The sequence below is a fragment of the Chiloscyllium punctatum genome, chromosome 27 (assembly GCF_047496795.1).
Source record: "Chiloscyllium punctatum isolate Juve2018m chromosome 27, sChiPun1.3, whole genome shotgun sequence".
NCBI classification, from domain to species: domain Eukaryota; kingdom Metazoa; phylum Chordata; class Chondrichthyes; order Orectolobiformes; family Hemiscylliidae; genus Chiloscyllium; species Chiloscyllium punctatum.
In genome coordinates this window covers 20,729,519-20,757,232 of record NC_092765.1, presented here as the reverse complement: position 1 = coordinate 20,757,232, position 27,714 = coordinate 20,729,519, and the positions used below count along the sequence as shown (strand labels likewise).

The following is a 27,714-nucleotide window of genomic DNA, read 5'->3' as shown; positions in this document are numbered from 1 at the left end:
TATTTGAGTTCACTGGGAACAATGCTCTACTTTATTCCAAATGCATGCACTGAACCTTTCCTTCAAACTATGCAATACTAGTCTCCTCACAAGTGAATACAGAATAGCTTGATAAAAAGAATTTTCACTTAGGTTTAGGCCTTTTTTTTAGATTACTTACAGTGTGGAAACAGGCCCTTCGGCCCAACAAGTCCACACCAACCCTCCGAACAGCAGGGTCTCTAAGTTTATCAGTTGGTTTGTATCCAATATTAATTTGTATCAGCTGGTTTCTGATAGATCAGCTTGGCTTAACATTAACCTTCAGAATTATAAGGTCATAGATTCACCTCAGCCTGCAATGTATCTGGACTAACAAACCAGTATTGCTCAAGGGAGCACTGCATTGTTCAAATGAAGGCATTGTGAATGAAATGCTTAAACCAAAGCCTGTTTCTAATGGTTTTAACCAATATTTAAATTCCCATATTCTGGATTGAGATTTGTTAGTTGCCAACCACAACACCAACATCTGTGTTTTCAAATCCCACCATGGCTTCACCATTACTATATCACCATAACCTCCTCCATCCTACAGCACTGAGATCTCTGCAGTCCTCAAATGCTGGTCTCCTGTGCTTTCCTGATTTTAATCATTGCACTAGTCATGGCAATGCCTTCCATTGTCTAAACTTTGAAGTCACCTGTTTAATATCTCCTTATATGATTCAGTAACAAATTTTATTCCTGATTTGGACCATTTTACTAGTTTAAAGGCAGTACTGGAATGCATGCTATTGGTGTTAATTCACCCAACTGCAAAGACCTGAAGTCCCTATATTGTAACGTTCAACAAACAAAGAACTACAGATGCTGAAAATTAGAGGGAAAAAAAATGTTGAGAAAACTCAGCAGATGTGGCAGCATCTATAGGGATAAATCAATAGTGAGAATCTTTTAGGAGGTATTTAATACCAAACAATACATGCACATAGTCCAAAAGGACAATGACTCCACTTGTAGTTAACTTTAGACAGTTTGATATCCTTCATTAAGGATGGATATTAGACAGAGTGAAACATTTATTTTAAAAGTGCACTAGATTGAATAACTTCCTCATCTTGGGAACAAATATTGGAGCAAACATTACTTCCTCTTCCTCCTGCTACCCATACAGCCCAAGCAGCAAATTTCATCAACTTTGTTTGTAGTGAGCCTTGTGAATGTTGAACTCCCTAACCACAGGGAGTAATTGAGATAAATGTTATAGATGCAGTTAAAAGACAGCTAAATAAACACACAACAAATACAGGAACATAAAATATACTGATAGATGAGATAGAGTGCAAAAATGTTCATGTAAAGTGTAACAAAGGCCAACCTAGGCCAAAGGAACTACATCTGTGTTGTGAATTCAATTTTGAATCCTTAAACCCTCTCAGACCCACGACCTTGGAATCTCACGCTGCTTATGAAAGAAACTGGAACAACCGTTGTTTAAAATGAAAAAAAGTTTAATTTAATCATTGATTGACACTCATGTTTCTAAAGAAATTTGAGTGCAATTACCAATTACTTGAGTTCATTGAATTCTAATGCCAGCATCTGGTCTGAAGCAGGGGAAGAAAAAGTGACAATTTAAATATTAAATATTTCATTTTCAGCAGAGCAACAAGCCAGCCTTAAAGAACAGCTTAAAAAAAAGCACACATTTAAGTTGAAATATCAACAGGAAATACCTCACACAAATTAAAACACAGGTCATATGTCAATGTTTAAATGGGGTAGATGGAGGACTTGACCACCTGCTGGAGTATCAGTGAGTAACCTGCACTGTCTCTTTTTAAGAAGACCCAATGCATCATTGGAGAGACAGGGACACAGATGACAACTGGCCTTCCCCTGGAACTGAGAACCCTGGGCAAAACTCCAGCCGGCTTGAGAGCAGCCAGCCAATCAAAGATTGATAGATCCATTCATTCACAGTTTCAACCAGAGGTAATGGCTACTGCTGGTATGACACCCATCTGGGACCTTGCGTCACCACTGGATCACAGGAGAGTGGTCAGAGTGGGGATTGCAGATAGGACAGCAGCAAAAAGGGGTAAAGGACAGACTCTCAAGAGGGCCATCCAATGCCAGGTCAGCAACACAGTGACTTTGAATGAAGGATCCCAGCTTGGGAGTCTGGAAACAATCCCTTACTGGGCTAATACCAGCAGTACCATTATAACTGTACCAATTACCTAGTTAAGGCCCTTGACTGGTAGCAGGGGAGGAATCCACAAGACTTCCTACACAGACTTAATCCAAGTGGAAGTGGGGAGGTGGGGAGGTGGGAAGGACAGGGTGTTTCGCCCCGCCCTATCTGATTAAATGCCTCTGTTAGCAATCTCGCTACAGGTGGGGATATTAAATTACCACCCACAAATATTCTTTTAGCATGTGGAGTAGGGTTGCCCATCTCGGAAGATAATCCTGGAGTCTCTGAGAATTAAAGATCACAATTCAGATAAATACTGCAGGAAACATTGGGAGAAAAAAAAATCACAGTGACAATATTGACTTTTTTTTAAAAAAGTGCCTCATTAAAATTTTGTTCCTAGTTATAAAAAGATTAGACGATGGGAAGAGAAAGACTATTTCCCTGACAGCGAAGAATCAGCCAATCGAGTAACCAAGCGGACACTCACACTGCACTTGGCTATGGGAAACAGAACGCAGTGAGATCAGGAATGTTTAGCATTCTCAATGGTGATGGTTTGGGTGAATTGGCCAGATGGTCTATATATCTAACCAGAGTTGGCCATTCTTGGCAAATCACAGCCTGGCTACACAGTCAAGGGTTTTCAGTGACTCCAATTGTGCACACGTGCAGTCACCAGGCAAGAGTCAGGACGATGAAACCCTCCCAACCAAACAGCTCCACGGGTATCACCCCTGAAGAGTGGCTGCTTCCGTGAGATATTGAAGGGCAATTGTATCGCATGAAGCAGCTCTCTGCAAAAGGAAGAAACATTTGGAAGGGGATGCGGGTGGAATATTTGAAGGCAAGGCAAGGGATAGAGCACTTTTCTGAAAAAGAACAAAACAAATCAGCAACTAACAAATCAAAAGAACAGATTTTTAAGGCGTAATGGCAGCAACTGGCTTTCAGATTCAGGTGGTACTCCCCTGCCAGTGTGGAATTAGTTTCTCATTACTCATTATTCTAAGGAGAATTGGTTCCAAATAATTCTAAATCAAAATCAAACTACTTTAGTTCAATGTGAAATCAAAATCTAGTTTTGCAATCTCTAAACTAAAATTAAGTAAGAAATATCCTGCCTATAAACCTAGTTCCTACAATAAAATTAACATCTGCAGTACCCAGCTTAATTTTCCTGCATCAAGAAAATAAATCTCAAAAATGGTTTCTAGAAATTTGAAGAATGCCACAAAATTTGGTTTGCAAATGATTTGAATAAATTCACAGGGATCACCAGGAACAGAAGTCAGTTTCCTTGTAATGCAATTTACACAACAGGAAAGCTACGACATGCAAAAGCTACAGAAGTCATTCAGTTCTTGAAGATTGATGTTGAAGAATCAAATTGCTCTTCCATTGTCTGACGTAAAGGATAAAGGAGCCCAGCGAGAGTCTCTGGCCTTATTGAATTATACCTTTTTCTCTCCTCACAGAAGACCGTAATTCAAATGGTCGTGAAAATGTTTGTGTCCTGTTCCATCAGCAGAACTGAAATAAGTGGTAAAACAAAAATCTTGAGGAGGTATTATTTACTATACACTCATTAAACAGCAATGGCCCTTTGCTAACGGTACGGCACAGCAGTGACATATCAAATCTTTGACAACAGTCTACCAAAACAAAGCCAAGCCTAAACGTTTTAATCAACATTATCAGTCTGTAGTAATAGGCAGAATTGGGTACTGCAGATGCTGGAGATTACAGTCAAGATTAGAGTGGTGCTGGAAAAGCACAGCAGGTCAGGCAGCATCCAAGGAGCAGGAAAATCAACGTTTTGGGCAAGAATGATGAAGGGCTTTTGCCCAAAACGTCGATTTTCCTGCTCCTTTGATACTGTCTGACCTGTATGCTTTTCCAACACCACTCTAATCTTGAGTCTGTAGTAATAACCAAGTGACATGTTCCAGTCTATTATCTCTACACATTATTGGGAATAGTTACAGACTAGGCAAATCTGAACATTTGATGGCCAGTGTTTACTAATCCCAGCTGGGATGGTAGTAAATTGGCTATAACTGGCATCAGTGTCCAATGCCAGTGAATGGTGGAAAAAGTAGTTACAGAGTTTCTTATCTGGAAATGGGTGCTCAAAGAGACATTGGATGAAAACAGATTTAGTTCTGTCCTGTGGAATGTATATCATGGAAGTATTTGTCCATACACATTAAAAATGGTCAGTCTATTGTGGTAACAATGTTGCCAGCATTCCTGAAATTATAACCCAGTTTGGGACAGCATTCTTGAGAGGCAAGATCAAATTGATGGAAAGAGAAGGCGGGAGCCTCCAGCAACATTGGAGTGGAGTCGGAAGTATTGACCAAGACTCTTACGCAATGACTTCTGCTGGAAAGTGTATGCCTACGATTTTGAGAAAAGAATCCGACTTGTAAGAGCCTTCACAGTTGAATAATAAGCCAAAACCCAGGCTGTTATCTCACCCAACACACATGAAAAATGGGACCAAAGTCCACCTTGTCTACTTGTATAGGGGAGGGACGGATAGAGGTTGGAGGTTGTCAAAGAGAGAAGGGAGGAAGGAAGAAATAAAACAAAATATAAAGAATGAAGGAATAGTAAGACATACCTTCCAGCGGTTTCCGCATTCATTACACAGGACGAACGTGGTCATTGGTTCATCAGCACTACGGGTCTGGACCTATGGTGTCAATTTAAAAAAAAATTAGCCTTTGGTCGGTGTATGATAATAACATAGGTTCAATTTATTATCATAAGTATAAATGATTGTGAGGACCCCTAAAACTGATTCTCAAATCTGTGTTCCATGGATCAAAATATGACATGTAGCCTCATTCAGTTGGTGAAATATTAATCAGTGAGAAGTAGTAAAGTATTATTAAGGTTGGACATAATGGCATAGCATGAGGAAAGTTGAGTAAGATGTATCACACATCTAGAACATTTAAGAACTTTTGTAGTGGCCTTCTTACAATAATGTCCATCTACCTGATTATAGGTACAATTTTTCTTCTTGCATTTTCCACATTGAAAAAGATTAGACTGAGTTCCACCCGTCTTTGCCATTTGATGTTCCCTGATAGCTTCTTTGGTTATCACGTTGCGAAGCTCCTTCAACTCATCACTGGCCATCTCCTGTCAAGACAAGAGTAAATGATAGTCTCACGAATGACAGTCGAGTTAATGGAATGTCAAAACTCCATAAATAACCCACGTTAGAAAAGGACAAAATTGGCTTGCGTCTTCACCTCAGCTGGTTTCTATGAGCAAACAGCCCAATTAAATTGAAACCTAAGACTTTAATCTTGAGTCAAGGTCAACAGAGGTCAGATTCAACTCTAAAGACTTCACAGAAAATTTGATTTTCAGAGAAAAATGGAGGAAGTGTTGCCTTCCGCTAAGAAAATCATAATATAGTGCCATCTCTATTTGATCCAAACTTTGTATATGCAAGCAGAACCACTTCAGAGTGTGATAGTTGTACAATAAGCTGTACAATACAATAACACTGAGTAAGTATTAATAAGCTTCCCTTTGTCAGCTCTCCTCCCCTCTTTTACAAGATTGGTGCTCCCACCACAGAGCAGTTCCACGTGCATCTGAAGCACTTCAATCCCTTACCCAAGTGTCCGGCTCCTGATCAATACAGTGAATGCAAGTTGGCTGGAGGTGGTACTGCAACTGGGCTAATCTCATAAGATACTAGGTTCTCTTATCATCTCTTCACTCCAGGTGTTACCATGCACCAAGAAGCCATCTCACCTCTGCAGTCATCTTTGCCAGATGGAACAAGTCAATCGCACCAGCCAACACGTTCTTTCTCAGGTTAGGGTTCTTTGGGTCCTTCAGGTTACTTATTCTGCTTCGAACACGGTTTTTGTATTTCATGTCTGTTTTCTGAAACTCCTGGTAGATATGTGAAATGGTTCAGAAAAACAGAAGGGCAAATGAAATGGAGCTGACAAGAGAAAATAAATAAAAATCTTCCAGCATCAGGAGTAAACACGCTGCGTGAAAGGTTGGTGAAAGTAAATGTACTAGCAACTTTCAAAAAAAAGGGAACTTAAGTTCTTCAGGGGAAGGAATGTACAGGGCTGTAGTGAGAAGGCAGAGGAATGTGATTAATTGTGCTCATTCTTCTAAAGAGCCACTGCTGCACCGAATGGTGTTTTTATTCTTCTTCGTGGGATCTGGGTATCACTTGTATGACCAGTATTTGTTACCAACCCCTAATTGAACTTGAACAGACTTCAAAAGGCAGCTCTGTAACAGTCAGAGATTGTAAGATCTTTGTATGCTCTCAGGTGTGCATAAAAAATTCCATTAAGAAGGGTAGGGAGTTCCTCCTGATGTTCTGTGCACAACATTTCTTACATGACAACAGAGATAACACTCTGAATATACTTCATTGGTTATAAAGGGCTTTGAGATGTGTAGTTATGAAAGGAACAGTGTACTTTTTTTTCTTTCACTCTTTTTTTGATTTTGGGACACCTTCACACCTTAGTTTCTGTGCCGTCTAATTCAAAAGGATATAGTCTTCAATTTCAGCACCCATCTTGTCACAGTTCGCACCATAGTCCTTGTAATCATCTGTGGAAATAAGCAGCAAATTATTCCAACATTCCAAGTAGAAAGTCACAGGATGATGCACGATCCAGTATTGCCAGCTTGGAATGAAATTCATAGGGAGTGCCGGTGGGGAAGATGCACATCTAGGATTTCCCACCCTGTTCAACATGGCAGGGAGTTTGGAAACTCCCCTACAATTCATTCCAAAGCCCAGCATTTACTGCGCACATTATAGATGGTGGTGAATCAATTGAACTATAAATAATATATAAAATTATGCTGAGATGAGAGCATGTGACAACAAGATTTTATTGCTATTTTGATTGAAAGTTGAGTTAACATGTTCAAGGCAAGAAGTCTAACCACATAAAATATTACCTCAACACAACAGTACTAATGCCACTGGTGATACTAGCCTACTCCACCAGCAGTATTGATAACCTCACCCATTTCTTTTCAATTATCATTCTTTTCCAATGCATCTCGGTTCCAAACAAGTTACTACCATAAGTGAGCCAATTGAAGAAAGTTTTAAGTGACAGAAAGTCTTTTGGCATCCAATTAGAAGTTGGCTCTGAATTATTTTACTAATACCCCTAACCAAGAGTCAAATCTCACACCAGAGACATGAGCCCAAAGCCTAGGTTGGTACTGCCAGAACAGTACAGAAGGAATGCTGCATTGTTGGAGAAGATATTGTTCAGATCCGATATTAAGTCATAGCCTTTTGAAACCTGTTGTGGAAAAGCACTATATAAAAGCAGGTTCTCCGTGGTGTTCTAGTCAAACCTTTTCCTTCAATTAACATCATTGTTTGGATTAGCTCGTCATTATCATGCTGCTGACATTGTGGGACCATCGTTTGCATAAACTGGCCATTGCATTTCCTTTGATAGAATTGTGATGACACTTTGAACATACATAATTGTCTATAAAATCATTTTGAGATGTCTATGGGACAAATTGGAGGAAGAAATTTTGTCTAGTTTAGGCATTTACAAGTTCAAGGTTCTTGTGGTTCAGTGGTAGTGTCTCATCTCTGGGTCAGAAAGTCTGCATTCAAGTCCCATTTGCCTCAGAATTAACATAAATTGTCTGAAATAAATTCCTTTTTTTTATTCCTTAATCATGAAACTCTTTGAATGTCAAGAAATGAAGAAAATTCATTGTTTTAATTTCAAGAAACTTCAAAGTGAATTTGTTCTGCTTTGTTTTCTTGTTCAACCCAAAATTGTCAAGATATCCTTGAGCTTTTACACTCATCACCCACTCTACACACTGCCATCTACTGGCACTGACCAGTACACGTTTAGAACAAAAATAACAATTTAACATGGAAAAAGTATCTCACCATCAGTCTTCAAAGCTGCTATTAACATCTCTATACATTTGTCACGGATGGACTCCCCAGTTGACAAGAAAGGAGGGAGGATAGTTGGTGTGGAGAAGGTAGGGCTAGTAGGTGTGGAAAGTGATTCCATCTTTCCCTTGCTGCCAATACCACTGTTAAAACAGGTAGAAAAAGCATCAAAAGAGCAAATCTCTGAAAGATGAAGCTGGACGTGCAAGTTGCAGTAAATCCCCAAGAATCCCAAAATGTCTTTATTTCTATGATCAACAGGGTACATAGAGGGCAACCCAAAAGAACAAGAGGTCCAGTAAATTTGAAAGCCCACCTCCATTCTCCAAGAGCTTGATTTAACAGACTATTTTGCGACACCTCAGAAACTGAAGCAGTCTATGTCCAAATGCAGTAAGACCTGGACAATATCCAGGTTTGGCTTGTCAAGTGGCAAGTGATGCCCGTCTCCAACAGGACAGATCGAACTATCGTTCCTTGTCACTTAATGGCATTGTCGTCACGGCTAAAGATGATTAAAGGATTGGATCGGTAAATAGATTTGGAGTGCAGGTTCATAGCTCCTTCAAAGTGGAGTCGCAGGTAGATAGGATAGTGAAGGAGGCGTTTGGTATGCTTTCCTTTATTGGTATAGTATTGAGTACAGGAGTTGGAAGGTCATGTTGCGGCTCTACAGGACATTGGTTAGGTCACTGTTGGAATAATGCGTGCAATTCTGGTCTCCTTCCTATCGGAAAGATGTTGTGAAACTTGAAAGCATTCAGAAAAGATTTATAAGGATGTTGCCAGGGTTGGGGATTAGAGCTGTAGGGAGACATTGAACAGCCCGGGTCTGTTGTCCCTGGAGCATCGGCTGAGGGGTGACCTTATAGAGGTTGGCAAAATTATGAGGGGCATGGATTGGATAAATAGACAAAATCTTTTCTCTGGGGTGGGGGAGTCCAGAACTAGAGGGCATAGGTTTAGGGTGAGAGGGGAAAGATATAAAAAGGACCGAAAGGGCAACATTTTCACGCAGAGGGTGGTACGTGTATGGAATGAACTGCCAGAGGAAGTGGTGGAGGCTGGTACAATTGCAACATTTAAATAGCATTTGGATGGATATATGAATAGGAAGTGTTTGGAGGGATATGGGCCAGGTGCTGGCAGGTGGGACTTGATTGGGTTGGGATATCTGGTGGACATGGACGGGTTGGACCGAAGGGTCTGCTTCCATGCTGTACATCTCTATGACACTATAATTTTATTGAGGGACTCTAGAAGAGTAATTAGGGATGCAGAATAAATGCTACCTAGTGACACTTATATTCTACAAAAAAAGATTAAATTTACAGACAGTAATGAACATCTGGAAGTTTTTCCCCTAAAAAGCTGTTGAGCTGGGGTCAACTGAAGAAGATTTCAAAACTGAAATTGATAGGAATCCTATTTTAATGAACAGTAAGGTTGAAGGAGCCCAGGGGACAAATGAAATCAACATGAATGACCATGATCAAAGTAAATGAAACAGGGCCTTTGAGCTGAATGATCTGTTCTTATCCCAAGGGCTAGTTTTTACGTGGTCCCAGCCCACTTGGATGGGTCATTCCAAAGTAATTTTATAGCCATTGGGCTATTAATTAGCTCAGAGCAAGAAGTCTGCTCCCATTCAGGAAGCAATCCTGTCTCAGATGTCTACCGGCTGCAGCCTAATCTCATTTGCACCACTGGGAGCAGCAGTAGCCAATTCTGGAACAGCATGCAGTCCCCTTGCTGAGGAGTCATGCAACCAAATCGCAAAGGTAGGTTTGTATGGGGGCAGGGAAGGCAGGCATCACTCTGGGACAGCCACCTTTAGGAGGGCATTGAAGAGCTGGAAGCAGATTTGGAGCCGGTGAGGGGCGGGTGTATTGTGGCTTGAGGCACAAGGTGCTGAAGAGGATGGACCCCCATTCATAGCTTACAAAATGCTTCCCAGGTACAACTTAAAAGACCTTAACTGTCTCAAGGGTAAGCAGATTGGCTGAAACCTTTCTCACTGTTAGTAAAAGTAGGTACAGACGCGGCACTGTCTCAATCCTCAGCACCCAATTTTATGTGTCTCACCTCAAACCCACTCACCTGAAAGCCTACTCCTAGGGAGGTATAAAGCTCTACCCTATGTTTCCATGATACTTGAGGCAGTGAGTCAACAATGAAAGATCAGAAATGAACAAAGGTAAGCTTTGGCTAGGTCCAGAATGTGAACACAAGGCAGCAACTGGGAATTAGCACATGGCCCACAACTGAGGAAATGAGTAACAAGACCATTCTCCTGTACTTTTACATGAAGGTGTGACCAAAATCATCAAGAACAAAGAAAAACAAAGAACAAAGAAAATTTACAGCCCAAGAACAGGCTCTTCGGCCCTCCAAGCCTGAGCCGAACCAAATGCACTGTCTAAACCTGTCGGTCAATTCCTAAATATCTGTATCCCACTACTCCCCACCTACTCATGCATTTATCCAGACACATCTTAAGTGAATCTACGGTGCCTGCCTCTACCACCTCTGCTGGCAGCGCGTTCCAGGCTCCCACCACCCTCTGTGTGAAGTACTTGCCCCGTGTATCCCCCTTAAACTTTCCACCTCTCACCTTGAAAGCATGACCTCTCATTATTGAATCCTGCACCCTGGGAAAAAGCTTGTCTCTGTCCACCCTGTCTATACCCTTCATGATTTTATAAACCTCAATCAGGGACCCCCTCAATCTCCTTTTTTCTAATGAAAATAAACCTAACCTACTTAACCTTTCTTCATAGCTAGCACCTTCCATACAAGGCAACATCCTTGTAAACCTTCTCTGCACCCTCTCCAAAGCGTCCACATCCTTTTAGTAATGTGGCGACCAGAACTGTACACAATATTCTAAATGCAGCCAAACGAATGTCTGATCAGAACTGCTGCTCACTACATCCCAAATACTTTGAAATTAAGATCCACTACATGGAATTGTACTCTCAAACATTTTCCCAGGAATTAAAATCTTTTCCTCTCTCAGTCTTTCCTCTTTGAGTCTGTCCAAACTGAAGCTTTTAATCACTGAACCATTATTCAGATTCACTTTGTGTTCTATTTGGCTTTCCTTCCAGCTATCCTGCATTGTGGTCCTGGTTGGATTTTGAATTTTAAAGAAGTCTAGCACAGATAGTTAACCTTTCTTCTTTCGAACTATCCACTGAAGTTCTTCGAGCTGGCGAGGTCACTGCTGATGATTTGCTGTTGTATGAATCCTTCCTACAACACAGAATGAAGGGTATGCTGGCTGTTTAAGTTTAGCTAGTGTACATCACAAGATACAACAGATAACACACCACCAGGACAGATTGCCACTAGAGCAGGGACTAGTGAAAATGGGATCTTTTAAAAAAAAAGTATTGGAAAGATAGGGGGAAACAATTTTGTCTAGGTTAGGATCTCAGTGATTGGGAGTTCTCTATTTACTACTGTCCCTCAGAGTAAGCTAACCTGCTTTATTCAGAGTATTGTTGGAGAACAGATTATTTTGCCAAGGGAAATGCTTGAGGCAATAGCCATTGTACTGTTTCCACAAAAACAGAGTACATATTTTATTCACAGGAAGATAGAGTGTATGCAGTTTTTGTTTAATTCATCAACAGGATATAGGCATTACAGCGAGATCAGCATTCATTCACCATCCCTAATTGCTCTGCAGAAGCTGGTGATGGGAACTGGCCTTGAACCACTGCAGTCCATGTCATGAAGCTAATCCCATCAGTGATGAGTCCCAGGATTTTGAGATAGTGATATTGTTCTAGGTCAGGACAGTACAGTGGTTGAAGAGGAACTTGCAGCTGAAAGTGCTCAAATGTGTCGGCTCACCTTGTCCTTCTAAGTATTGGTGATGCAGAAGGACAGAGGAGCCTCAGCGAGTTGTTACTGTGTATCTCCTCGATGGTACACACTGCTGCCCCTGGCGGTTGTGAATGTTTGAAGTGGTTGTTGGGATACTAGCCAAGTGAGCTGTTTTATGTTGACGTTGTCAAACCTTCTTGAGTATTATCAGAGGAATACTCATCCAGCAAGGTGAGGGTATTCCATCGCACTCCCTTTACACATAATGGGCAAACTTTGGGAAGTCAGGAGGCAAGTTACACACTTTAAAGTTTCTAGGTTCTTAGCTGCACTTTTAACCACAGTATTTATATAGTTGGTTCAGTGCTGAGGTCTAAAGGGATCACAGGGCACAGGGAGAAATTGGGAACAGGATGTTAAGTTGGCTGATCATCAAGAATCATACTGAATGGCAGTGTAAGCTCAAACAGCTCAATGGCCTATTTTCTATGTTCCCATGTTCAGTATCTGAGCAATGGTAACCTGCAAGGTATGAATAGTAGGGGATTCAGTGGTGGTAGTGCCACTTTAGTGGAGGTGGTCATTGGCTGACACTTGTTTGGTCCAAGCCTGAAATGTTGCACAGGCCGTGCTGCATATGGACAGACAGCTTCAGAGCAAGAGTGGGAGGGAGGCATAAAGCAATAATTTCCAGATCATAAAACAAAACTCGTCTTGTCTCTGAGTCTCTCAGTTTAAATCTGTGCCCATTGACAAACCTGCCAATGGAAACAGTTACACTTTTAAAATTCTACTTGATCCGAACCAGTATATAAGATCTCTCCTTAGCCATTTCTGCTCCCAAGGAGGAGGGGAATCAGCCCCACTCCACTGAAGGACCTCATCCCCAGCATCATTCCAGTGAATCTCCTCTGCATTTGGCTGGCTTGCTCTGGAATGGAGACAGCACAGACAAAATGCATCTTTCTTCACTGTAAACATTCATGGTCCCAAGAAAGGATAAAACAAATACACATTTCCCTTTAGATTTGCAGCTGGTTGGCAATTTAAATTATGTACTTACCAAGATACAATATTTACCATTCACTAGGGCGTATTTAAGTAAACAACATCTCTTGCAATAACCTAGAATCATCTATAAAATATTCAACTTATTCCTGCAGTTTGTATGTTCAAGACTGGCACTTGGCAATAATATGCAACAAGCAAGGATTGGCACTGCCATGGTCTTCATTGGCAATGTATTCTGTTCATTGTACAGTGGTATGTTCTGGTTCAGTACTGTTAAAGTCTGTGTAAAGCAATATAGGAGTTGGTTTGTAACCTTGTGGCTGTACCTTTAGTCTAATTGCTCTCAATACAAGATGATACTGGAAGCTTTTGTTGATTTTAGGTTCTCTGCAAAGCAGGAAGAGGCCATTATGGAATACTACACATAAGGGAATGTCTAAGCTTCTGGTTTCTCAACTGATACCGTGAAAATGAATGGGATCTTGCCTCCCAGAGTGACTGGAATAATATCATACTCAATGGTACAGCACCTCAAGGCCAGATAACTCTGACGTGTGGTCTCTGGTGTAGGCTGGGTAGCTCAGGATGTGCCTGGGAAGCAACACCTACCAAAGGGAATGGGGGATAAGGATCAGTCAGTGATCCCACTCTTTATTATAATTCATTGACCTCGTTGCATACTATGGTGAAAACAAGAGATGAAAACAGATCTGAAAAGTTTGATCTCTGTCAGTGCTTTTCATAACCATTTAAATGTTATGGTTTAACATAACATATGGTTTAACACTGCCTCCTTAGGTGACAAAAGGCAGTCTCCTGCATGATGTACCATAAAATAGCTGCATTAGGAAGAGTCAAGATTAGATTAGATTAGATTAGATTAGATTAGATTACTTACAGTGTGGAAACAGGCCCTTCGGCCCAACAAGTCCACACCGCCCCGCCGAAGCGTAACCCACCCATACCCCTACATCTACATCTACCCCTTACCTAACACTACGGGCAATTTAGCATGGCCAATTCACCTGACCTGCACATCTTTGGAATGTGGGAGGAAACCGGAGCACCCGGAGGAAACCCACGCAGACACGGGGAGAACGTGCAAACTCCACACAGTCAGTCGCCTGAGGCGGGAATTGAACCCGGGTCTCAGGCGCTGTGAGGCAGCAGTGCTAACCACTGTGCCACCGTGCCGCCCATCAACATCTTCAAAAAGAGTGTGAAGATAATTAAAGGCAAGTGAAGATGAGACTATACTGGTTTTGCTCTGTATTTCTAGTCTGATAATGAGATAGAATCCAACAGTTATCGTTCGTCCTTTTTATCTGTTGAATGTTTCCTCGACAACTTCAAGCTGATTGTGGGGATTTGCTGAACGATAGAAGTAAATGGTGCACAGAGCATTTTCAATGTTAACCTTTCATGCTCAGGCAGATGATGTTATCACTGCATGGTGTTCACTGCTTGTAACCATGTAACTCTTCCTGTCTCTCATTCCCCAGTAAAACATTCACATGATTAGTGAAGAGAAGCATCAGTGTTCTTTAAAGCTACTGTGAACTCAATGAGCTTGAAAAGTAACACAAGAAATCTTTAAACTTGGCAAAAGTGTTAATTTTATCCAAGTAATTATCACGGATGTGCTAACGTCAAAAGATCCTCAGACTTTAACCTTCACCTGGGATTTATCTTTTCTGAACCAGAGACCACGTATCAGAGTTATCTAGCCTTGAGGGGCTGCACCATTATACTATTCAAGTCACTCTGGGAGGCAAAATCTCATTCATTTTCCTGATAAGCCATTAGTATCAGTCTGCTAACATGGTACAAATGGGACCACATTTCTTAACAGATGATTTTGTCATCTTTGTTTAACACCTCTTTTGCCAAACTTCTAAAATAGGTCATTATAAATGGTTTGATCGAGCAGATCTGATGAGAATAGCAGAACAGGCTTGAGTACTCCATTCCTGTTCTTATATTGATAACAACATAGCTATCTTATGCTCTCCTATTGGCTCATTGCTGGCAGAACATCTTCTATAATGGGATGAGGGCATCACAGCTAAGCCAGTATTTATTGTCCATCCTAATTGTCCTTGAAAAAGTGGTGATGAGCAGTCTATCTGACTGCAATGTATAGGAACTCAATGTTAGACAGGGAGTTTCATAAATTGACTCAATGGCAGTGACCATTTACAGTCCTGCGAAAGGACTTTGGAACAGGTAAAGTTTCCATATAAATCCAAATTTGATGAGGGGACTTTGATGTGTCTGAGAGATCTGATAAGGCGCTTTATAAATAGGCATCTCCATTTCTTTCTCAGAGCCATTTGATTAGAAATCAAGAGATCAAAGTCATTCCTACTGACAGTTCAAGTGAAGACAAGATCAGGCTCAAAATGTCTTCCTAAAGCTTGTCCAGGTTCTCAGTTCCAGAACAGTCAGAGGACCTACCCCAACACAAGTTAGTGCTGTCACAACAGAGTGGACAGGGCTACTTGGATGCACAATGTTCCAAATCTTGGAAACGAGGCATTGAACTAATGAATAAATCTTTGTCCCCACTGATGTTAACCATGTCGTTTTCTAATTATATACACAAACAGTGTTGCTGGGAGAAGCAGAGCTAGTTACTATGAAATGTGTCAGCAACAAAACTGTGTTGAATTGCCACAGTCCTTGAACAAAATCATGAAACAGACGTTAATGTCACCTGAGTGAAGAATACATCACAGAAAAGACCACAGCTCAGCAATATGCTCGAGAATAAAACTTTTTAATTGACTATAACTTCAGTTACTGTATGATTTTTAAGAAGTGGCAGTATTCAATAGTTTAAAACTTTTAACATCTTTGCTTTCCCTGCATTCAAGAAGAATAAATCACTGCCATCTTGATGAATGTTATTCAATTTGTGGTGCATCTTGGCAAAAACATGCATCTTTCTGCTCCTCATTCACAAAGAAAATAGAAGTCTGCCAGATATTTCTTCTAATTTTTTTTTACTCCCTTTCATAGCAAGCCAGGTATTATCCTACCTCTCTTCAGTATCTGTAGAGTTTTTCCTGGACATAGGTGAAAGAGTCATTGGTGACATCGAGCTCGAGGAATCACGTCTGCAAAATAAGAGCCATTTCAAAAGCCCTCAAGGAAAATAAATAAAGCAGCAGTTATACAGCCATTTATGCATCGTTAATAGTTTACTTTACAGAACAGCCCGATAACTAATTTCATTTTCCAGTAATGCTCTGAAAATCCATGATAATTAGCAGGAAATGAATGACTTCTACTCTCAGTTTAGCAACAAACAACTTTCAAACATTGTCCACTGCACTATCTATCTAGAGCCGTTCCTATTTCAAAAGAATATCATCCTTTATATTTATGAATTAGACATGACATTCACTCACAGTGCCTGCTAACTGTATAACCATGCACATAGCAACCTGGAATGTATCCAAAATCAGAGATTTTCTTTGGAATCTGAAAACTGTGTAGTCGATCTAACTGTGATCCCTGCATTTTGGAAATCGCTCGATACTGTTGGGAGGTGATGGAAGGATTCATGTTTGGAGAGGCAACCTAATAGGAGTTAAAGTGTTTTCTTCATGCAAAACTAACTATGACGTTGTGGTTCAAGTGGAACTTACTAAATCGTTTCAATTACGAGAAAAGTACTTCCTCAGCCAGACAATGTAATTAAATAGCAACTTCAGACTAGCAAACAACTTCATTCAAGGACAATTAGGAATAGGTTCTGCATGGGTTTCCTCTGGGTGCTCCGGTTTCCTCCCACAATCCAAAGATGTGCAGGTTAGGTGAATTGGCCATTCTAAAATTGCCCAGAGTGTCAGTGGTGAATATAAGGTAGGGGAATGGGTCTGGGTGAGTTACTCTTCAGACAGTCAGTGTGAACTTGTTAGGCCGAAGGGCCTGTTTCCATACCATAGGGAATCTAATCTAATCTAATCTAAAACATGCTGGCTTTATGAGCAGTGCTCACATCCCAGGAAATAACTTTTTTTTCAAATTGTCAAACTGTTGCTTAGCTTGGAACTAGTGGAACCACGCTGTTCCTGTACAGTTAACACATTAAACATAATGGCAATGAATGAGATTGACTATCTCACCAATGGGCCTAAGATTCCAATTTTACCTGGATGGGGTAGCTCACCTGCAGAGTTAAGAAAGGCTAACAATCATTTTCTCACCTCTGATGGTCCCGCTGTCCATCTGTGGAGTTCTTCCTGGACATGGGTGAAGTTGTCAGTGGAGGCTTGGAGCTGAATAAATCTTGCCTAGAAATCAAATTAGAATTAATCAAACCTATTGGTGAGAAATGTTTAATTCCTTTTCTGCTAATCACAGACTAAGATTGACATTCTCTGAACATCTCTGATGTAATGCTAGCCAAAGCAGGCATGAGCCACTGGGTTTGCCCTCCAGATATCTTTAAGATAGAGTTAATCTAAAGATGGGCCTTAAAGGTTTCCATTGATAGATTGTGACTGTTTCCTTTGGCAGCTTGTTCCATTATGGGATCATCCTTGGAAAGTGAAAAAAGTGGAAGTCCCAAACATTGCATGATGACCCTGAGGGTCATTGTACCTCAGGTAATGTTGAGATGTTAAGGCTATCATGGTGACATTCGTCAATACAGGAAATGAACCCATACTGTTGGCATCATTCCACATCACACATCAGCCATTCTTCCAGGAAGAAAGACTGTTAGCATAACTGTCTTTGTAGTTAGTGTGTGGATGGCTACCTCATGTTTTGTCATTGCTGGAGGACACCAGATACTTATTTTAATCAATTCCCACCAATGCATTCAACATTGCATAGAATAAGGACAGTCTACATATCCCTTTCTATTCATTTACCTCAACTAAACTCTTATTCCTATGGAAAAAAAAACTAGAGTTAACCTGAGAGCATTTAAATTATGAAGAAACAGCCAATGAACATACTCCAACAACAGTGAGAATAAAATCGACAGAACTGGATAGTTACAATGGCAATAACAGCTGGACGGTCATTACATCATCTAGCACAAGTGGTTAAGAAAGAAAAAGGTTAACAAATCCATTCATGTCTTCAGGACATCACAATGCCCTTTACAGCCAATGAATTAACTTTGAATTGTAGCCATTCTTATAATGCGGGAGAGACAATAAATGCACAGATTGTTCAAAAAGTGACTCAAAGTGACTCAATAAATTTTGATGATCTCTTTTCTCAGAGGATGAAGACAATGAACTTGATGGGTTGGAAAATGTTTTGATTATGGTCAAAGGTATCTTTGTAGAATTAATTCATTCCACCTTAACATGAATTACCATTGGGTTTTTTCACATTTCAAAATGGCGACCATTCAACCCTCACCAACAGTTCAACTTTACACCTTGCAAAATGTCAACCCTTGCTTTTGGAATGATTTTTGAAGGATTTTTGAAGGCTTTCCATGTTGACTTATGTACTACAACCCGCAGAATAATCACAAGGATACAGCATTAGGAATGTCTTTTCAGTGCTCCAGCATAAATAATTTCCCAAGACATGCAAAAGCATGTTCAGTACATTCGACTCTTAGAATTATATCAAAACAAGTACATAGAAAGTTCCTAAAGAAATGTATGTATCAGATTCTGATGTTCCAGGTTATAACAACTCTGTGTGAAAAATAATTCTCAATTCTGTTCTCAATATTTTGCTAATTATACTAACTTTATGACCTCTGGTTACCTAATGCATCTGTCATTGTTACTTTAACTAGATCATGACAGTTCAGTGCAGAATGGTGACCTGTTCCATTACCTCTCCACATATTTCTCTTTGGGATGTTTTCGGGGTGCTGGGGACACAGTTGGTGCTTTCTCTTTCTTCTCACCCTCTTTTCCTGCTGCTTTCACAGCCTTGTGATCAGCTGGGATTTCTGAGGCTGAAAGAGAAAATGTATTGAGATTCATTCTGATCCCTCCTTTGTTTTTATTGTGAACCAACAGTAATCATGAGGACCAACAATAAAAAGTTAAGACATAACAGAGGTGTCCCTTGTAATCAACGGATGAATGTAAAAATCTTTCATGCATATGATAGAGCAACATAATCTCCAGGGAGAGGCTTCAGAAAAGCATTCAAAAGCCATCTGATGGTCACAGCCTGTGGCCCCATTGTGACAGCTAATATTGCAAAATGTTATTCGATACAATGTGAACAAAACAAGTGTCAATAGGAAGTAACACTTAGGGAGAGGAGATGGACAATTAAAGTGCTACAACTTTATGAAAATTATTTTCAAAGAGGGGTATGATTGCAAAATTATTTTGGTCATGCAAAATCAAACATTGTTGGATGCGTATTATCAAGAATAGGCCATCTACCAATCAGCATGTCCTTCCATTCAATTAGATCATAGCTAATTTATACCCCAATACCACTGACTTTTTTTTTGATTCTGCAATTCCAAGAGTCCATTAAACTCAATTTTGAAATTTTCATCTAACCACCCCCACCCAACACACAGCTCACAGCTTTTGGGAATTGGAGAAGAAAATGAGATTTTTATGAACTGACAAAGTGCTCTCGACTCCTAGTCCTAATTTCATAGTTTCTCCCCACTGTTTTAGTCTCTTCCAATTATCACCTCCCCCCAGATCAGAAGAAATATTTCCTCACATTTTAAATTCTTCTAGTCATTTTATATACCACAATTAGGTCACTCTTAAAGTTCTATACTCACCATTGTCTTCTCAATAGCAAGTAGAGATGGACAATAAATACTGGCCTTGCTAACAATGCTCATAGGCAATTGGAATAGAAACCCAGTCTACAGAATGTATCCTAATAATTTAACCCTCTCAGTGTGAAATGTGGATGCAGGATGTTGTTCCAAGAAAATGAAAAATGTAAGTTTATACAACAAAATAAAACAAAGAACTGCAGATGCTGGAGATCTGAAACGAAAACAGAAATTACTGAAGAAACTCTACAGGGCTGGCAGCATTTGTGGAAAGAAATCAAAGTTAACACTTCAAGTCCAGCAATCATTCTTCAGAATTAAATTTACAAAGTACCTGATTATATACAATTAGCAATTCTGATTCGCATTAATTGTTTTTATAGCCAGTCAATTTTTCACCAAGTAATGTAATTGCAAAGAAGAGTGAAGTGAATATTCAGGCAGAGAGGAATGCTGGCCAGGTCAGTTGAAAAATGTGTACATTTCTTTGAATAATGCAATGGAACCTTCAACATTTATGTGAACTTACAAGATCACAATTTGGCTAAATTCTTCATGAAGTAAAAGAACATTCCCTCATTAATGCATTCAATCAGCACTAGGAAAAATAAAACATCTTTGTTCACTGTCACACTGCAGTTTATGGGATCTAGCTTTATCAAAAACTGGAAACCTCCTTTCCTAAATTACAACAAAGATAACAACTCAAAACGAATGCATTGCCTGCAAAGCACCTTGGGACATCCTGAAATTATACATCTGAAATGAACACAGCAACCACTTGAGCAGATTAATTGTTTTCGTGAAGTTGAGGGATAAAAATTGGCCAGCCATAGGGAGGGCAACTCCTCTATTCTTCTTCAAAACACCCAGGCTTGGGCCGACAAATGGCAAGTAAGATTCTCGTCACAGTACTGACAGTCTAACACAAGAGAACATAAACATCGGCATGTGACATTCAATGTCATTCCATTGCTGAATTCCTTCATTATCAACATCCCAAGGGTTACCATTGATCAGAACCTCAACTGGGCCAGCCACATAAACATTGTGGCTACAAAAGCTGGTGAAAGATTTAAAAATCTGCAGAGAGTAATCAACCTTCTGTCATGCTGAAGCCTGTCCACCTCCTACCAAGGTTACTGTTGGAATTTCTATTTGCCTGGATGGGTGCTGCTCCAACAATACCCAAGAAGCTCAGCATTATCCATGACAAATCAGTGCCCCATTCACCAGCTTCCATATTCACCACTAATGTACAATGACAGCAATGTGTGCCATCCCATACCATTGTCTACCCCAAACTCATGACCTCTACCCAGAAAGACAAGGACAACAGTTACACGGGAAGACCAAAGGTTGCAAGATTCTACCGCACCCCAGCCAGTCACCTCCCCTCCTTCCTGAAATGTAACTATATCAATGTTCCTTCACCACTGCCTGGTCAAAATCCTGGGACTGCCTTTCTAAAAGCGAAAGGGGTGTCCCCACACCTCAAGAACTGCAGCAATTCAAGAAGGCAGGTCAGCACAATTCAGTGGTAACTGGGGATAGGCATTAAATACTTAATGAATTTTTTTAAAAATCAACTGAGAGGGAAAAGAGGGTCTTAGTTTATTGACTTCTCAATAAGAAAGGCCCCCAAGTTTGTGGAGCATGCTAATGTGTCAGCCCAGACTTCTCACCTTGGAATGGGACTTGGGCCATGATCTCCTAATTCAAAGGCCGTGAACCAAAGCCATCTTTACAGGACCTCATTAAATCCACACACACTTAGTGATTAGACACAACACCGATGTACAGTACTTGTTGATTTTAATGTTTTAAGATGAATACTCAGTCAGTAACATTTTACCATGATAGTTGTAGTTATCTAGGCAACAGATAAAGGACACTGCCTTTTGTTGGTGTTTTCAGATTTACTTGTAGATAAAATACACTCTTAACAGTTGCGTTTGTACACTTACCTAGAAGCTTCTTCCAGTTTTTGATGAGGATTTTAGCGAGCGCGATGACTTCCTCATCCGTGCTATGCTTACGGATTGCATTTACAGACATGCCAATTTTTGTACTCTGGTCAGAGATAAAAAGGGAAGTCTAACTCAATCAGAACAACTCGAGCAGTCCTCACCTAACATGCAGGAACTTCACTGACATTGCAATAAGGTGGATTAAAACAAACCAACCAAATGCACTTTGCTATACAACAGCAATTACGCACGTGAGACAAGGTTATCGATTCTTATCACCAACAGTCTGCAGGCTTAGTCATCCTTCCTTATCACCAAAATGTATACAATAAAACAAAAAATATTAAATCACATATCAAAATACGTATTTTTTCTTTAGAAAATCTATAAATCTCCTCAGCAGTGCCAGGGTGATTAATCTTCAATTCCTGAAGATTTCAGGGTAATCCTGGAGTGTTGAGAACAACTTCAAGGACATTATTTGGAATTGCTGTGAAGATTCAGGTGTCAACCTGTCAGCTGTATTTATTACCAACCAAGAAGAACATGAAGTCAGATGTCTGCAATGTCCAGGGGACTTTGCGCTCACGTTTTTGTTTTATTCATTCATGGGATAGGGGGCATCACTGGCCAGGCCAGCATTCATTGCCCAACACTAATTGCCCAGACAGCAGTTAAGCATTAACTACATTGCTCTGGGTCTGGAGTCACTTGTAGGCCAGACCAGGTAAGGTTGGCAGTTTCCTTCCCTGAAGGACATTCATGAACCAGCCAGGATTGTCCGACAATTGACTCATGATCATCGTTAGACTCTTAATTCCAGAATTTTAATAAAGGCAAATTCGTCTCAAAGCCAGGTCCCCTGAACATTACTCAGGTCTCTGGATTAACAGTTCAATGATAGTATCACTAGGCCATCACCTCCCGGGTGCACCTTACCTATCACTGGTACATGTTTCTGGTATTGAGAATGTGGTGCAGATTTTACAAACAGAGAATCATTTTCATTTGGCTGCAGTCCTTTCATCTATGGTTTTAGTCTTTACTGAGCCAAGTCAATAAAGCTTTTGGCCAGCAGCATTCTATTCTCAATACTAATCTCTGCCAATTCATTTTTGTCCCTGCATCAACTCTTCACATTTTGCAATTTAAAGTTTTTTAAGAATAGCCATTGGTGGGGGAAAGAGAGTTGGAAATACCTTCATCAAGAACCAATGCTGGAAAGGTTAACATTTTGTTTGTATCCTGTCTGAGCTCAGGTCAACTAATGGGAACTCTGGTTAAAAATTACACTGCACTGCACCAGAAATAACTAACTTTACCCTCAACCTCACAAGTGCAGCTTCCCTGCACCTTTTGTGAATCTTACCAATTCCTAAGATAGTTATTACTGGCTGCTAAAGAGATTTCTCACTACATTGAGTTGTGAATGAGTGTTTATTACAGGATTAACATCTAAATTTATTTCACTTCAGAAACATTACAGCCAACAAAATAAAAATGTGTTTATCAGATCAGGTTTTGCTGGAATTGAAAGTTCTGCAACTTCCAAGTGGGAACTGAACACATGTTAGCAATATGGAATGGGAGCCTGTCCAAGAGCTCATCTGCTTAATTGTTTCCAGCTTTACACACTTCATTTTATTTAGCATTATTGTATACTCGATGTTCATGTTTCTCTCCCACACATTCCATACTTCCCAAAGTCCAGAAGATTTACTGGTGTCAGCCAAACCTCTAACAACAAATCAAGGTGTGATCGATAAATTTAACCCAAGCAACAAAAGATCAGTTTATGTGGAATAAATGAGATCTTGGTAAGGAGGAGCCAGGAAGGAAAGAGGTCAGTTATAGGTATAGCTAGAACTGAGCTAGGTCTGCAGTTATAATACCTGTTGTGTTTTTAATCTAAGTATACCTAGGAATTTTGTAATTTAACCGTGATTACAAACTGGATGGTTACTTGTCAGCTGACATGAACATAATCAGCTGAATCGCCTTCTCCCTTGTTGTAAATGTTTATGATTGCACATGTATATGAATTTAAAACAAGTGTTTAGTATGAAACAGCATTGAGGGTCCCCATGACAATATGGACAATGTCGGAAAAGCAGCTCATCCAGACAATTCACAAGAAAAAACAAGTGCAAGATAAAATATGTCTTTTTTTTAAACAATACTCAAGTCCAATATTGAATACTGAATTTGAACATTTCCTCATTCGCAATTTAGCCAGGAATCCAACTCTCACTTGTGTACTGCATTTTAGAACAGTTTGTCTTTATCATTAAAGCAATTGGACACTGCAGAGTGTAGTGTTGAAACTGATATAAACATTTTAGCACAAACTTATGTTTGACATTGCCAGCCTGTGAAGTCATGTTCAAATCCACGTGGCTGGCAATAACATGTGCCAAACCATTTTTTTTTCATTCTCCAACATCTATTTCCTTTCAAAAAGGAAGTTAGACGAGTACAGCAGAGAAAGTTGGGATACAAAAACATGGTGAAGTACTGAAGTGTGATAGGTGGGATAGAGTGAGACTCCTGCCGAATCTGAACAACAGCACAGACTGGCAGGCTAAATGGCTTGTATCTGTCAGCACGTTTTATTGAATGTGATGGCAATACAGAGCTGGAGAAATAGATCATGGCAATGTCTTGCCCCCGGTGTGCTGTCTGGGGAGATGAAAATAGGGAAGCTTTCTGCCATCCATTACACTCTCGGGGAGTGCTCTGACCTTGTCTGCCTATGAAAGCCATACATCCTTCAGCACCAGGTCAGAGCACACAACTCCCAGCATTGGATTAGAATCAGAATCAAGGTCAGTGCTTTGACTTGTTCTCCACAGCCCAGGGCATCGAGGTGAACACAGCACCTCCTACTGCCATTCCAGGAACTACACCTGGAAATATCCTCGTGTCCACATGACTTCAATTCCAAACTCAACAGTCTTGAGTCACTGAGCCACAAGGACAGACGTAGCTACACCCACAAAAGTACCTTTAAACAGGAACTTGCATTTTTGAGGTAATAAAAACATCCTAGGGCAAATTAAAGGAACATTATCAGACAGAATTGAACACCAAATCGACTAAGATGATTAGAACAGAAAGCCAAAAATCCTTAAGGCACAACTTAAAAAGAGAAAAGAAAGGGAGAAACAGCAAGATTTAGGGAGGGAATCCAGGTTACAGAAATAGAGAGGCAGCGAGTCGATCAAATGATGGTGGGGGGATGATGAGGGGCATTGTCAAATAAGGATGAGAATTTTAAAATTGAGGTTTTGCTAATCCAAGAGTTAATGTAGGTCAGTGAGCTGAGGGATGATGGGTGAGCAGGACTTGGTATAAGTTAACATCTGGACAACAGAGATTTTATTTTAAACCAGATCAAGATTACAGAAGACACAATGGGAGGTCAGCCAAGTGAGAAACAAAATAGTTGTGGAAGCAGCAATATACAATAAGACAGTTGCAAAAGTGGATGAGTTGAGGCAGGAATGGATTTCGGTGATTGCTGCAGTCATCCCAGGGCACCTCCCACAGAAACAGAGGGAAATGGCCATTTGGTAGTGTTTGTATCATTAAGTTACCTGCAACAACTTTAGAGTCATCTTTATACCTCGCAGTTCCTGGAGCAGATCCAGAGCAGCATCCTATTCAAATAAAATTGAAATGATGTTTCATTATGAAATTCTGGCAGCCTTTGATTTTTTTTAATGAGTACAACTGTTCATTGGCTGTCAATGTTGAACATCTGCAAGATTTTCTTTCCCAGAATCTCTACAGTGTGGAAACAGGCCTTTGGCCCAACAAGTCCACACTGACCCACTGAAGAGTGATCCACACAGACCCAATCCCCTACCTATTATCCTATATTTACCTCTGACGAATGAACCTAATCTACACATCCCTGAACACTATGGGCAATGTATCTAACCTGCACATCTTTGCATTGTGGAAGGAAATCCACACAGATGCGGGGAGAAAATGCAAACTCCACATGGTCACCAGAGGCTGGAATCGAACCCGGGTCCCTGGTGCTGTGAGGCAGCAATGCTAACTAGCATGCCACTCCTATTGGAAAGCACACAATGGAGAGTCATAAAGTCATATTGCATGGAAACAGTCCATGCTGACCATAATCCCAAACTAAACTAGTCCCACCTGCCTGCGCCTGACCAATATCCCTTCAAACATTTCTTATTTATGTACTTATTGAAATGCCTTTCAAATGTTGTTGTACCCTCATCCACCATTTCCTCTGGAAGTTCATTCCACACATGAACCAACTCTGTGTAAAAAAAAAGTCCCTTATGTCTTCTTTGAACTGTTCTTCTCTCACCTTAAAATACGACCTCAAGTCTTGAAATTCCCCAACGTAGGGAAAAGGCATCTGCCATTCATCTTCCTCATGATTTTATAAACCTCTCCAGTAAGGAAAAGGTCTCAGCCTATCCAGAGGGATGCATTGAACCCTTAAAAGTGTGTCTTATAGGGCTCCACATTCCAACCTACTATTTTACAAGCCTTGACCTTCCCACCACAGTGCAACCTACTTGGATTCCAAAGTCATACTGCATTGAAGCAGGCTATTCAGCTCATTCTGTCTATGATGAGCTTTGGAAAGGGCTAATCAATTCCATGCCCAATCCTGTTAATATTGCTTAGAGTCATACAGCACGGAAATACACCATTCAGACCAACAAGTCCATGCCAACCAGATATCTTAAATTAATCTAGTCTCATTTGACAGCATTTGGCCCATATCCCTCTCAACCCTTCTCTTTCATATACACATCCAGATGCCTTTTAAATGTTGTAATTGTACACACCTCCACCACTTCCTCTGGCAATTTATTCAATACACACATCGCCCTGTGTGAAAAGGTTGCTCCTTAGGTCCTTTTTATATCTTTCCCCTCTCACCATAAACCTATACCCTCTAGTTCTGGACTCGTCCACCCCAGGGAAAAGGCCTTGTCCACTTACCCTATCCATGCCCTTCATGATTTTGTAAACCTCTATAAGGTCACCCCTCTGCCTCTGACGCTCCAGGGTAAACAGCCCCAGCCTGTTCAAATTCAAACCCTGGCAACATCTTTAATTTGTGCATCTAATTCCATGTTGAATCATATCATCACAGTCCGAGGAGGTTTGGAAAGCAGGGAAAGGGTGTGGGGCCAATAGGAGTGAAGAAGAGGGCAGGTGGACAGGGGAGGAGATGGAAGGAGAGGCGAAAGGTAAAAACTGGCAAGTGAAGGACATTCAGGTTTTAAAATATCCCTGGCTCGGTCACAAGGCGGCGTTTGCACATTTGGCGAACCGTGGTGCTTCTCAGTTTCGTTTACGATTTCTTTAAAAAAGAAAGTCAAAGGCTAGAATGTGGCGTTTCGTTTTAAGACATGGGGGGGGGGGGGGGGAGGGGTGCATTAATTGGCCAGACAGCACAGGGCGATCCCATTGCTCGGTAACGTGGGAGACTGCGGTTCCAACCAGGCCACCTGCTCGACAAATGGAGCTAGCTTCTGTAAATAAGTTGTGGAGACTTTCACCCCCAGCTCAGGCACGTCGAGAAAACTGCTCCTGGACACTCAAAAGTGACTTTGAGATTTTAACTAAAGTGCAAATCTGTTTTCACACTTGAGAAACCAGCTGTCCCGATGCGGAGCGCAGCAACTTCTGATCAATTTCACACTGTCTCCTTGGAGCTCATTAACCTTACCATACTCTGCCTCGATACCATCTTATCCAGCTTTTTGGCAATTCTGATGAGGTTTTCCTCTCTTCCCATGGTGCTCTCTCTCTCTCTCTCTCCTGCATAAATCCGCAAAATGCACAGTTACATTACAATAACTACATTCGAAAGATCGAAATCAAAACTAAACATTTTTTTTGGAAAAAAAAAGTCACCCGGGCTAATGGTGAGCTCTCGGGCAGAAAGAGGCGTGTCCCATCGCTCGGCGCTGTGTATCAGTTCCCAAGCCCAAAAAAAAAGTGCTGTCAAACTTCCACA

At 40.7% G+C, this 27,714-nt stretch overlaps 1 protein-coding gene across 1 annotated transcript; it reads right to left on the bottom strand.

The window, feature by feature from the left end:
- Positions 1-1,415: 1,415 nt before the first annotated feature.
- tcea3 (transcription elongation factor A (SII), 3) lies at positions 1,416-27,714 on the bottom strand. The gene is made up of 13 exons (XM_072548280.1): positions 27,612-27,714; positions 27,424-27,515; positions 25,292-25,354; positions 21,693-21,798; positions 18,801-18,924; positions 17,195-17,281; positions 16,022-16,099; positions 8,127-8,278; positions 6,740-6,796; positions 5,966-6,120; positions 5,192-5,338; positions 4,812-4,883; positions 1,416-3,715 (listed from the first exon to the last, which is right to left on the bottom strand). Exons 2-13 carry the CDS (start codon positions 27,490-27,492, stop codon positions 3,707-3,709), a joined length of 1,119 nt encoding a protein of 372 aa, XP_072404381.1. The 5' UTR covers positions 27,493-27,515; positions 27,612-27,714; the 3' UTR covers positions 1,416-3,706.